General features: G+C 33.0%; 1 protein-coding gene across 4 annotated transcripts in view; it reads left to right on the plus strand.

The window, feature by feature from the left end:
• LOC124946566 (zwei Ig domain protein zig-8-like) overlaps positions 1-14,491 on the plus strand; it is a 322,344-nt gene that overhangs the window by 186,568 nt on the left and 121,285 nt on the right. For all 4 annotated transcript variants that reach the window (XM_047487385.1, XM_047487382.1, XM_047487384.1 and 1 more), the window contains one exon: positions 6,510-6,703. In XM_047487385.1, coding sequence (XP_047343341.1) covers positions 6,510-6,703 — 194 coding nt within the window. The remainder of the gene's footprint in view (positions 1-6,509; positions 6,704-14,491) is intronic.

Consider the following 14,491-nt stretch of genomic DNA (forward strand, 5'->3'; position numbering starts at 1 on the left):
TTTCTAAAAAATCAATGGTGACAATCATTTCTTTCTCTCTCTCTCTCTCTCTCTCTCTCTCTCTCTCTCTCTCTCTCTCTCTCTTTGTATAAAAAGAACATTTTTTCAAAATATAATATCTCTATATATTACGGAAAGACCGAAACATTACCGAATGATCGGTCCAAATAAACTTTTTCTCTCTTTGCATTAATCGCACGAGCGATTCAACGATTTAATTCTTCGGTTATAATACGATTTCTCAAGGGAGTTACATTTCTTTCATCGCAGACCCTTTTCTTATTACTTTGAAAACCCTACGAACTTTTAGAAAGAATCAAAAATTTTCCTAACAGTCGTCCGACCTTCGATCCCCTTTTTTCCTTCTCTTTTTCTTTTCTTTATCTTTTTCTTTTTCTTTCTTTTTTTTGTTTTTCCTTTCTCCCGTTCATTGTGCAAATGTTCATTCTGCAAAAATAAAAGGAAAGAAAAGAAAAGAATAGAAAAGAGAAAGAAAGAAACGAGGAAAAAATAAAGAAAGAACTCCTTCTTTATCTCGTGTCGATCAAAAAATTAATTGAACGAAGGTTTCGTGAAAGAAAAAGCGAAAGAAAAAGAGAAAGAAAAAGGAGAAGAAGAAGGAAAAAAAAAGATCAATCTTACGTAAAAAAAAAAAGAAAAGAAAAACAAAAGAAGAAAAAAAACGTTTTCACTTTGCAATTCAATAGAAAATTTCTTATTTTCCAATGGGAAAGTATATTTCATTCGATAAAATCGATACGAATTATTATTGATCATACGAATGTTATGAACAATTAAAAATTATTCGTTTTGAAAAATTTATCGAAAAGAAATCTGAGAAATCCTACGAAGGAGGAATCCTACGGAATCAACATTAAAATCGATGACTCATTTAGTCCTTTACCAGTCGAAAATCGGGGGACTCTCTTCTAATAATGGGTAAACTTTGTCGTCTAACATTGTAACATAATCTGGGTAGCCGGTGCAGAGCCGAAGAGCTACCGGAATTGCAACGCGCCAGAGACTACTAATGCCCCGACCAATTTACTTATCGGAGATTGGGGCTGATCCAAAGTTTCATGCGGTCGAATTTCTCTCTCTCTCCTCTCTCCTTCTCTCTCTCTTCCTATCTATCTATCTATCTATCTATCTATCTATCTATCTTTATCTCTATCTCTCTCTTTCCTTTCTCTTCGACCAGTCTTTTCTATGCCCTCGTAGAGTCCTCGACCGTTTTTACACACGTCCTACAAGATTTACCTCGAAGAAAAGAGAGAAAGATAGAGATAAAGATAAAGATAGGTAGAAAGAGAGAGAGAGAGAGAGAGAGAGAGAAGAAACTGTACCTCCGAGACATTTAAGCAAAAGTTGTGAATTTGAATTTTAAAACAGGCAGGTCCCGTCTCTTCCGAGTCTTCCCGAGTGATAGTACGCTAGGGTAGATTGAAAGATAACCATTTTCTATCCCCTTCTATCCAATCTCTTCTTTTCCAACGTAGTTCACTCTTCCTCATCCTCTTCCTCCCTCTCTCTCTCCCTTCGTGGTGTCTCTTATTCTTTCTTTCCTTACCCTCTTCCTTCCTTCCTTCCTTCCTTCCTTCCTTCTTTCCTTTCTCCCTCCGTTTCTCTCTCTCTCTCTCTCTCTCTCTCTCTTTCTGTCTCTTTCTGTCTCTCTCTGTCTCTTTCTCTCCCTTCCTTCTACATTGCCATTCATCGTAGATATTTTACGAGGTGGCTTCGACTCGCGAAGCGTAAAGTCTGAAAATTTAGGAGAGATTCTCCTCGCCTGGATGCCTTCGAACGAACGACCGAACAAACGACCGACCGACCGACCGACCGACCGACCGGCTGCCTGGCCGGCTGGCCGACCGACCGACCGACCATTTCACCGAGATACCTATGTGCAAACCCTTTCGCTTCGTTCTTACTTATCACTCTTCATCCGTTCCGTTCTGATCTGAATAGAAAATAGCTTCGAAAGATTCTAAAGTTGTTCGAGTTGAAAAGGTCCCGTCGACGGGTTCTAGCAAAAGGAAAGATGCAAAAAGGCGGGAATAGGAGATCCTATTTTTCGAGAAGATGTCCAATCGATTTTGAAAAGTAATGATACGTTAGATAGTTACAACCCTTTAACGGGTATTTACATATATCCATCGCAGATATATTACACGTTCCTTGTTATTGTATTGATAACAAGTCATATTAGTCATATTATCATCATTGTCGCTTCGTTGTCATACGTCATTATTAATTAATAATCTGATTTTTCTATAAATAATATATCGTACATCTATACATATGTACGGTATATTATTTATAGAAAAAAAAAAGAAGAGATTGGATAGAAGGAGATAGAAAATGGTTATCTTGTATTACTTAACAACCCTTCGGTATGCTTATGATAGCGAAGAAAACAAAATTGTACGAATAATTGGAATTCACGTTTAACAAAGAAAAAAAAAGAAAAGGAAAAAGAAAAATAGTAATAGCGAGTTGGTTAATTACGTTTTCGTCGTTATTAGAGATTGGAAAAATAGACGCAAAAAGGAAAGGGAAAAAAAGACTGCAATTAAAATTTCCATCGCGATCTCTTGTACTCCTCTTCCAACCTCTCACCCCGTAACCTTCTAACCCCCCCCTTCTGTTGTCTTTCTCTCTCTTTCTCTCTCTCTCGATTCAATTAATTTTGCGATATACGTTATTTCTAATAAATTCGAGTTTTTGTTTCTAATGAAAGAGAAAAAAGACGCAAAAAAAAATATATATATATATATAAAATTAAAGTATAAAAAAAAGTATAAGAAAAAGTATAAAAAATTAAAATAGAAAAAAATTAAACAGAAGAACGAATTAAAATGTTGAATGAAAATCAAACGTTTTTTGTTTTTTTTTTTTTTTGTTTTTCTATTATATAGAAGCATAGAACTATGGAGCATAATTTAATGAGGGAAACATTCGACGAATATAGTAGCAAAGGGGGAATTAAAGTCAAGAACATTTTGCGTAAATGTTACGATAAAATCCTATTGGTACCAAGAAAGCTGCGAGAAACGTCGTCGTTGTCGTCGTCGTCGTCGTCATCTTTGTCGGCTATCGCGGTAAAGTAACAAAGCTTAAAGCAAGAAAAGCTTAGGGGATATGGCGGAAAAGTGGTAAGGAAATTTCCACGGGTATAAGGGAACAAATGGAAAAGGGTTTTAAGAGACGTCTTGAGAAAGCAAATCGTTCTTGGAGATGAGAGTTTAGTCAAACTGTTTTTGCTATGTATGTATATCCAACCAAAATGGCTACGCGTTTCCGTTTCTTTATCCTTACAGTTATTTCTTTTATTCTTATTCTATTATTCTTTATAAATAAATAAATAAATATATAAATAAATAAAATATATATGTGAATATATATAGCTGTTTTTTATATTATTTTGTATAAATCTAAAATAAAATAAAATCTTTCTCCCTTTCTCTCACTCTCTCTCCCTCTGTATGTGTGTGTGTGTGTGTATACATATATATTCATTTATATACTCGTCAAAGTAATTGATGTTATAATCTTTTATCTGCCTTTTCTTTCTCGTTTCTCCTATTTTGCCCGTACAATTCATTTTTTCATATTTGATTTGTATCAGACATTTTTAAAAATCATTTTATCCTATTAATTAAGAATTCACAATTGTCGTGTGTCAAGTATAAGAACTAGATGATTTTAAAGGTAGAGTTTTATAAAGCCTAGAAAGAAAAAGAAAAATTAAAAATGAAAAACATACATAAAGAGACAGAGAGAGAGAGAGAGAGAGAGAGAGAAGGAGAGAGAGAGAAATAAAGACGAAAATAGAAGGTAATATATCATAAACCAGTATGACGTTAATTCCTACATCGATGTAACCGAGTTTCGCTCTTTATATAAACTCTCTAGGGTGGTCGACCTGTCACTGACTGGGAGCCAATCTTCACCGTTAAAACGATACATAATACTACGCGATTGTGCAGAATATCTGCAAGAACGAACTTTCTTCCTTTTAGCCAACCCTCCTACTCTACCCTATGAAAGTTACACGAGTCGTGAAGAGAAGGGGGGAGAAGAGAGGAGGGAGGGTGTTGCAGACTCTCGCTTCGCCGACCGGCTATATTCTGAAACTTTGCCGTAACCGAAGAGATCCGTCGATGAAGAGAGCGAGATAGATAGAAAGAGAAAAAAAGAAATAGATAGAGAGAGAGAGAGAGAAAGAAAATAGAGGAGAACGAGGATAAAAACATGGACATTTATCACCTGGACTACGAAGCTCCGGGCTATTTGAGTGACATTTTAATCGAATGTACATACATACATACATACATACATACATATATATATATATATATATATATATATATATATATATATATATACATGTATACAAACATATAGGCACACGTAGATGCACGCACACATACGTACACATACATATACACGAAAGTATCTACTAACTAAACTCTTCTCTTTCTCTCTCTCTCTCTCTCTCTCTCTCTTTCTCTCTCTCTCTCTCTCTCTCTTTTCCACTTTCATAAAAAAGCGCATTACCAACTGCACGGAGTCGCGTGTTGCCTCTTTTGTGCTACCAGCAAAACGTTATTCCGGCCGTTTCGAGCTCTCGCAAATCATCGTGATAATAAGAAGGAGAATGTCTCTATAAAGCCGTAGTGATAACGTCGCCGGAAAGATATTTCTTTTTTCCTTAACTCCTACGGAGTTTCTTATTAAGACTGACCTTTTTCTTGTTTTTTTTTCTTTTCTTTTCTTCTCTTCTTTTTCCTGTCATTTTTTTTTTTTTCTTAGTCTTATATGCAAGCATATATATATATCCGAATGGTGGCCTATCTTCGACAAATGAGAAAAAGAAAAAGAAAGAAACAGAAAGAGAGAGAGAGAGAGAGAGAGAGAGAGAGAGAGAGAGAGAGAGAGAGAGAGAGAAAGAGGGAGACCGAGAAAAATAGAGTAATGCATTATACACTTACACGCGAATATAGCCGACAAATAACAAAGCACAAAAGCTTCGTTGAAATTATCGCATACTTACCTTTCCATTTCCTTTTCTTCTTATATTCTTTTTCTTCTTCTTTCATTTTATATATATATATATATATATATATATATATATATATATATATATGTATGTGATATGTATATGTATATAAATGCAGAAATATATATGCACGCACAGCGTCAAGTCCACGCAATCCAGGTTTCTCTTCTCATTGATTACATTGTAATTGTTCATAGGAAGCTTTATATATATTTGCATCGTACTAATACATTCGTTTCTTTCCTCTTACTCATTTTCTTTCATTCTTTCTCTTTTTTTTTTTTTTTTTTTTTTTTTCTTTTTTATACTTACTTTTATCTTCCCTTAGCAGCAGAACAACCCCCTCGTTCGCATTCGTCGTCGTTACAGACTTGCCCTGACCCTCTCTAGAGCCCCTTTTTCCTTTTTTATTCCGTTTTTCTTCTTCTTCTTCTTCTTCTTCCTCTTCTTTTTTTTTTCTTCTTTTCCTTTTTTCTTTTTTTCGTTCTTCTTTTTTTCTTCTTTTTTTTTCTCTTTTCTTTTTCCTTTTCGTTCTACCTTTCCCCACTCGACTATACTACTTCCTCGGACTTCCTCGTTAAACTTTTTCGTTCCGCTTTTGTTCCGAAGAGAAACGAGGAGAAAAAAATACAATTTTCTTCTTAGAAAAAAAAAAAAAAAAAAAAAAAAAGAAGAAAAATAAAATAAAAGATAGGAAAAATAAAAGGAGACGAAAAAAAAGGACATGATAAAAAACCAAGAAACTCATTTTCTATTTCACGATTGTATCTACCGAATGCTTGCTCGGTTCTCAGCTCGGACCATTATGTAATTTGCGTTACAATGTTCGTAAAGCTTTTCGCATACATTTCGTATCTCTTGCTCTCTCTCTCTCTTTCTCTTTCTTTCTCTTTCACTCTCTCTCTCTCTCTCTCTCTCTCTCTCTCTCTCTCTCTCTCTCTCTCTCTCTCTCTCTCTCTCTCTCGTGGTAATTTGCAATCGTATACGTTTGGTAATCATTCACTGGATTGTATCATTCAACGACACGCAAAAGCTTTCGAATCGAGAATTTTTCAAATATTTTTCTACTCTCTCCGTCCTTCTCTATTTTCGAATGTTTTCGAAATGTGAACAATGCACATTCATGCATTCCCTTCTCCAACGTTATTCAATGAAATGAGATACCACCCAACGATTATGATTTACCATTAATATTTTCTATCTCTCTCTCTCTCTCTCTCTCTCTTCTTCTCTCTCTCTCTCTCTCTCTCTTCTTTCGAAATTTGTATTTGTAACTCGATGGTATTAGAAAAGAGAAAAGAAAGAAAGAAAGAGAAGGAAGAAGAAAAGAGAAGAAGAAAAAAAAAAGAAAAACGAAAAAATAATATAAAACAAATGATGATCGATTTGTCCGACGAAACTAATTGCATTTTTTCTCTCTCCCCCACTTCTCTTTTCCGCATTGTTGCAGGCGTTCATTGTCAAAGCATTTTGCACGGTAGTAGCGGGAAAAACGGTGGTGATAGCAGCTACCAACAAAACAGTTTAGAAGACTTATCACGTTCCGGCCCGTATTTCGACAAGTCGGCCTCGAAGAACGTGACGGCGCTTCTAGGAAAGACGACGTACCTCAATTGTCGTGTAAAAAACTTGGGCAACAAAACGGTGAGTTTCTTTCTTTGTCTCTCTTTTTCTTTTTCTTTTTCTTTCTCTTTTTCTTTTTTTTTTTTTTTTAGTGTTTTTTCTTTTTTCGATTTTTACTAATACAAAGAATCGTATAAAAGAAAAACGTGCGGCGTATACTCGATACTAGCTTATCATTTTATTTCGTACTTTTTCAATAAATATTTTGTAGAATATTCTTGTATTCGCATATGAATTATTTAAAGATATTATTTATACATTGAAAAGTCTAAGTTCCATATTTTTATTCTATCGAATTAAAAATTTGTGAAACATTTCCAGCTCATAAAATAATAATTACAATTGCTCGCGTCACATTTTCTTTCGAAGAACATTTATAAGATATTCTAATGTAAGTAATGGTGCTTTCTTAAATTAAATTCAAACGAATAAATTTTTAACAAGTTTTTATTTTTAATCACAAATATCGACATGCACAGAAACGACATTACTAATTTATACACGCGTATTAATTATTTAAAAATTTTATTCGTCAAACATTTCAATCTCGTAAAATAATAATTACAATTACTCGCGTCGCGTTTTCTTTCGAAGAACATTTATCGGATATTATGTCTTCGCGTATGAATTAATTCAAGATTTTCTTCATACATTGAAGCGTCTATGATTTTTATTGTTTCAAATTAAAAATTTTGCAAACATTTAAATCTCGTAAAATAATAATTATAATTACTCGTGTCACATTTTCTCCATAGAACATTTATAGAATATTCTGGTATCACGTATAATACATACAATTCGAACTCGTAAAATAATAATTACAATTATATGCGTAACATTTATTCCATATTACATTTGAAAGTTATTCTATTATTACATACGTATTATTTCAAGATTTTATTCATTTAAGAATTTTATTGTTTCATATTAAAAATTCATAAAATATTTCAAAATCATAAAATAATGATTATTATTTCTCATGTCAAACTTTCTCCAAGAAACATCTACAGGATATTCTGATATCACGTATAAATCATTTTGAGATGTTATTTATACAGTTAAACATTTAAAAACATCATTTCTATCGTTCAAAATTATACATTTATCGAAGATCTCGAAAATATAAAATAATAATTACAATTTCTGAAGTCATACTTTCTCGAAAGAACATTTATAGGATATTCTGATATCGAGTATGAATTATTTCAAGATTTTAATCGTACATTGGAACTATTCTAGAACGGAATTTCTATTGTTTCAAATTCGAAATTTGTCGAAATTTGTCAAACATCTCGAATACGTAAAATAATAATTAGAATTGCTAGCGTCATACGGTCCGTACTCTATTGCAGGGAGAACATCCTCATGTAATAATTAACCCCTTGAGCAGTAGAAATGTACATTTACGTCATACCTTAACCGGTCTGGTGCAGTACGAGCATACGTAGATAGTCTACACATACATGTATCTACGTGCATACATTTGAAGTTTTGCACCGAAGCGATATTACCATTAATGTATATTTAATCTTGCTATTTTGACAGATTACTATTTGCTCATTCGCTCGTTTCACATAATATCATTCCTTAGTTCTATTCCATTTTCAAAGTTAATTTGTCTGCAGACATCACACCCACACACACACATACATATAGATATATATATATATATATATTTATATATTGACCACTGAGAAAAAGAATAATTATTACAAAAATAAAAAAGAGAAAAAAGCAACAAAAAAAAAGACTCATCCACGTTTCGGTTTGTATTTCGACAAGTCAGTTTCAAAGCTACTATGAAAACTCACTACTCAAAAGATTAATATCACATATTCTCGTTTCTAACTCTTCGTGTACCTTTCTGCCTGTAATAAGAACGACGCGAGAGAGGAAAATCCATTCTTTGAAATGACGCAAAGAGCACACGGATTAAGAAGAGAGAAACGTACTGCGGGAAGTTACGAAAGAGAAATTATAATCGACGTCGGAGAAAAAAGAGAAAAAGGAAGAAGAAGAGGACGAGAAAGAGAAAGGATAGAGGAAGAAAGAGGGAAGAGATAAGGGTACTAAAAAAAAATAAATAGATAAAAAAAATAAAAAATAATAGTAAAAAATTGGAGAACCAAAAAAACAGACGAAAACAGAAGAGAGAGAGAGAGAGAGAGAGAGAGAGAGAGAGAGAGAGAAAGAGTGACAGAGAGTGACAGAGAGAGAGAGAGAGAGAGGCAAAAGAAAGAAAAGGAAGTGAAATTATAGTGACATATTCATTATAAGAAGCATATAAACGTAAATGTTCATTTCCGTATATGTATATGTACATATATATATATATATATATATATATATATATATATATATATATATATATATATATATCTTTTCTTCTTTTTTCTCGTGGCAGCACCGAACGCTGCAAAATATCGAGTGTCAATATTTTAAGCGACACAATGGAGCGAGGGAGGACAACCCGCTGTCTCGAGCAAAACCGTAGGGGGTGCATCATCGCGAAAGTGCACTCGGCCCCTGCCCAACCCTTCAACTCTCGATTCCAACCCCTCTGTCACTCGACAATACCATCGAACGAAGGTACAGGTGCTTTCAATATATAATGTTTGGCCGCTGCGGATCTCGGACAATTATTGCCGCATGTTGCACACGCATGTTGAAATAGAGAGAGAAAGAGGAAAAGAGTCTATATTTTCTCTCTTTCTTTCTCTCTCTCTCTCTCTCTCTCTCTCTCTACGCTTTCACGTTTCGAGTGAAAAAAAAAAACTAATGAATAAATGAAGATAAAAACGCATGGTTAAAACAGCACGTTGATGTGCGTATTTTTTCCTGTTTCTTTTTATTTATTCTTTTTTATTTTTGTCGAAATGTTAAAATTGCAGAAGATGTAAATATGAATTATATAAAGTTTTTCCATGTTTCACTCTTTTTTAACATTTTATATATATATATATATATATATATATATATAATTAATTACAAAATTATTAGTTCATAAAAAACATAATAATTCATAACAATGTAAAATTTATTTAGAATTTATTTCTTTCATTCATTTTGTAATGTTAAACGGCGATCGTATTGAATATTAAAACGAATAGTTTTAACTGAGTAAATAAACAGGAATGACTAATTATAACTACTCTTAAAGATGATTGAAATAGAACGTTAAGCTATCTGCTATTGTGTCTCTTAGTCCATACCAAAATTTGTCTTACTTTGGGCGTGTACGACACTTACGACAACGATAAATCTTATATGACAAGTGACAGGATACTAGATTCCAACCGATAAAAAGCGATTTCTCACGACCTATCTTAATCTTAAAGTTAAATCATATTTCATACAAGTGGTGATACCATGTGGAGAAAGGAGACAAAAAAATAAACAAAAAAATAAAGAGGAAAAGACTGAAAAGAAATGACAGAAAGAAAAAGAAAAGAAAAGAAGGTGCTTATCATCTCTTCGTATAAGTAGTTAGATTTTATTATTTTTTTTTTTATTTTCTTAATTTTTTTTTTTTCATCTTTTCTTTTTTCTTTTGTTTCAACCATCACAGGTATTTAGTAGGAAGTTCAACTCTTCGTTGTAATATTTTTTGTTGTTTTTTTTCGAGAATCATATTTCTTTCTTTTTATAATCATTCGGAATAAATGTTTCTTTTTCTTTTTTTTTTTCATTACGAAAGAAACACTTTGCGTTATCGAAAATGACGAAAAATTTTTCCTTCGACAAAACTCATTGCGTCGAGTAAAAATCTTTCTGATGTTGTCGAATCAAGATCGACGAAGATATTATTAACATTATTGTTAAAAAAAATCGATCGATAGATATAACTCGTAAGATAATCTTTCATAGTAAAGTATCGGAATAATATTTCATCGTCTTTTCCAATGCGATATCTGGGTGTATCGACTGGACATAAACGTTGAAAGAAATATGGGGGACAGCAGAAATAGTGGAATACATAGAGAGATGAACGTTGATATGAGAAAGGAAGTGAGTGTGTGTGTGTGTTGGGGGGGAGAGAGAGAGAAAAAGAGAGAGAGAGAGAGAAAGAGAGAGAGAGAGAAAGAGAAATAGAGAATAGAGAAAGGCAGAGAAACAGGAAGAAAGAGCAAAGGAAGTAAGAAGAATGAAAGTCGATTCACATGCGGACAACCGAACACTTTACGGACTTGAGTGCACTTCGATAAGGAAAATACGCAAAAGGAGTTTCATCTTCGATAAGCTTGTTTCGTTTAACTTATAAATCGAGAAAATGGAACCTTTATTCGGCTCGTCCATTTCAATCGATTGTATCAAAATCCGATTTTTACGTTAAATAATAATATGTCAACCTTAAGACTCTTTTAACTTTAAAATCTTTTCTAAAATATAACACCGGTATAGACGATGATTTCCTTAGAATCAAATACAATTGGATTTATTGAGATAAATTGCAAATTAAATACTTTCATTGGTTCAATCTTAGATTCGTCAAGTTGAAAACGACGAGTTACTTGATCGAATCAATCGTCTTTTGATCAAAATCTACCTCGACGGAGATTTATCTCTTTCACTTATTTTAAAGTCTATTTATTATTCCATATGATAGATAATTTCTATTGATGATTTGTCTTTATTATTTTTTAAATTATCAAATAAAAATTTTTACGATCGATTATTGTAAAAAAAGAAGAAAAAAGTCAATCATTACGACGATTGAAAAATTTCTATAACCGATTGATCTATCGATAATAAAAACTCGTCTGTGTTTAGAGATTATAGTCTCTCTCTCTCTCTCTCTCTCTCTCTCTCTCTCTCTCTTTTTCTCTCTCCCTCTCTCTTTCTCTCTCTCCCAATACTGAGATAAAGATAGTAAACAATAAATATAAAATTAAAAATCGTATTGGGATATTCGCTGCCTCGAAGGCTGAGCAACGTGACAAGCATGAAGATCGAAAGAATGGACCTGGCTAGTAGAGAAAAAGAAGGAAGGGAAAAAAACAATGAGAAAGGGAGAGAGAGAGAGAGAGAGAGAGAGAGAGGGAGAGAGAGAGAGATCCTTCGATTCCAAACTGGGGATGAGAAACTTTTTGTCAATAATTACAAGTAGAGCGTGGCCATTAAAAGCGGGAAAATCGTTCGAAGGTATTCTGGGTTTCGTATCGTATTCGAAGCACGTGTGTGCGTAAAGAAAAAAAAAAAAGAAAAAGAAAAATAAAGAGTGAAAGAGAGAAAGGGAGAGAGAGAAAAAAATATGTGAGTAATTCGTAGAAAAACAAAAATATGTAAAACAAAAAAAATCCTCGGATAAAAAAAGAAAATCCATATATAAAGAAATAATCCCTTGTTCAAACAGTTGTTTATTATTAAACGATTGCATTAGTATATGTAGTATATGCTGTGTAAAAGAGATATATTCCAATCCCGCTTCCCCAACCACCACTTCTGTCTCTCCCTCTTTCTCTCTCTCTGTCTCTCTTTCTCTCTCTCTCTCTCTCTGTCTCTTTTTCTCTCTCGTTTAACCATTAATTATATCATTTTAATTAAGGAAACAGTTAAATATAAACGTAAACGTGATATTATTTTAGATACACCCCTTAGCTATCGCAAAGAAAAGAAATTTGCTTGATTTAATAAATCGCATTATTATTGTTATTATTATTATTTTTTTTTTTTTTAATTAATTTATTTTATTTTATTTTTCACCATGGTATATTCTCCATATATTTATTATAACGAAAATATATTTTCTTTTATTATATAAAATTACACGTGTAATTTGAAATTACTCGATTTACGTGAGAAATTTACGTGATATAATAAATTGAATTATTTATTTACTTTTTTTTTTTATTTATTAATTTTATTTTACTTTTCACGACGATATATATGCCCCCCCCCCTTCCAGTTTATTATTATAAAAAAATATATATATATATGTGTATGTATCTCTTTATTGTATAAAATTAATAATAACAAAAAATTACTAAATTATTATATAAAATAATTCTTTTATTAAATAAAATTACTCGAATTGTTTTATTCGTATTATTACATACATATATACATACATATATATATATATACCACGTAAGTATTTACATATCTACTCTTTTGGGCGAAAACGAAGGTCAAAGATATCGAAGAATATAAAAAACGAACGGACAAACGGAGTTGGATACCTACGTAAAAATTTGCGATCGGTGCTTGAAAACGAATTCAAAGTACTCTCGTACTCGATCGTACGAAAGGGGTGGAGAATAAAAAAAAAAAAAGAGAGATAGAAAGAAAGAGAGAAAGAGAGAGAGAGAGAGAAACAGAGATAGAAAAAGAGAATGAGATCAAAGTTTTGGGCGTTCCTCGTCACATCTCACACGTGCGCGCGCGCGCGCGCGTACATACAGGGATACAACATGTACATATATATATATATATATATATATATATATATATATATATATATATATACAAACACATAGGAGAACGCGAACACATACTTTTTCTTTCCTCACTCTACCGTTCTGGAATCCATGGAACGACGATAGGGCTATTGTTACATAAGAAGACGACGGAATCCTTTGTAGCACTGTGGAAGCCTGTAATGATCACGTAAAGGACGGTTTTTCAGAGTTACCTTCTACGAAGTGAAATTTCAGACGGTTAGAATTTTCTTCAAACTCCAAAGAGCAATTTCAGCCTAATTCTTTATTATATTTATAAGAAAAAGAAGGAGAAAAAGAAAAAAAGAAGAAAAACCAGAATGAACATACGTATAAATATATAAATAGATATATGTATATATATATATATATATATATATATATATATATATATATTCTGTACTTGAATACATACGTAAGAAGATAGACAAAGGGCCAGATGAGGAGAGGTGGATGTGTAGGGTCTCATTAAATAACAACGAACACATGACGTCACTTAATGATCTTCAACGTGACCAAAACCCTTAGCGTTATACGAGAGCTTGAGTTCGCAATGTCCTTTTCGAGAAATTTTTATTTATTCTTTTTTTATTTTTCCTTTTATTTAATCTTTTCAGTTTTTTTTTCCTTTCCTCTATTCCCCCCCCCCTACCCCCCCGCAGTTCATCCCATCTCTCCTCCATTTTCCAACGATACACCTAATCTTTCTTTTCTCTTTTTCTCCGCCCCCTGCTTCCGTTTTTTCCTTTTTTTCTTTTTCCTTTTTCTCCATTGCTTTCTCATGCCCGGTTTTCCGACGGCATCGGTACCGACGATAAAATACGTTGGCTGCTTCTCTTTATTTGTTATCCAGGCGACCTGACGTTAACACGATAGAGATATATCGATGTGTATGCATGTGCATGTGCGTGAGAGCGTGCGTATGCATCTATGGATATATTTGTGCGAACGAATATCTATACGTACAGTTTATCTCTTTGTTCATATGTGTCTATGTACATGTATGTGTGTGTGTGTGTGTGAGTGAATGTATGTATGTATGTGTGTATGTAACCGTGTCCGTGACTGAGCCGTTCGAAAGGTCACGACATGTGCAGAGTTCCAAGAGAACGTTTCTACCATTGAAGTGCACCGACCGACATCGACGTACCAACGATCTGATATTTCTCTTTGGGCGTAAAAAACTGAACGTATTTTCCGTGCGGTAGTAATAAGAGAAGAGAAAGAGAAAGAGAGAGAGGGAGAGAGAGAGGAAGAAAGAAAGAAAGGGTAGATATAAAAGCAGCTACAAAATTTCCCAAGTATCTAATGCCGTGAGAACATATCTTCTTTATTTTTTCATTTTTTCCATTTTTTTCTTCTTTTCTTTTTT

The sequence above is a fragment of the Vespa velutina genome, chromosome 2 (genome assembly GCF_912470025.1).
Source record: "Vespa velutina chromosome 2, iVesVel2.1, whole genome shotgun sequence".
Taxonomy (NCBI): domain Eukaryota; kingdom Metazoa; phylum Arthropoda; class Insecta; order Hymenoptera; family Vespidae; genus Vespa; species Vespa velutina.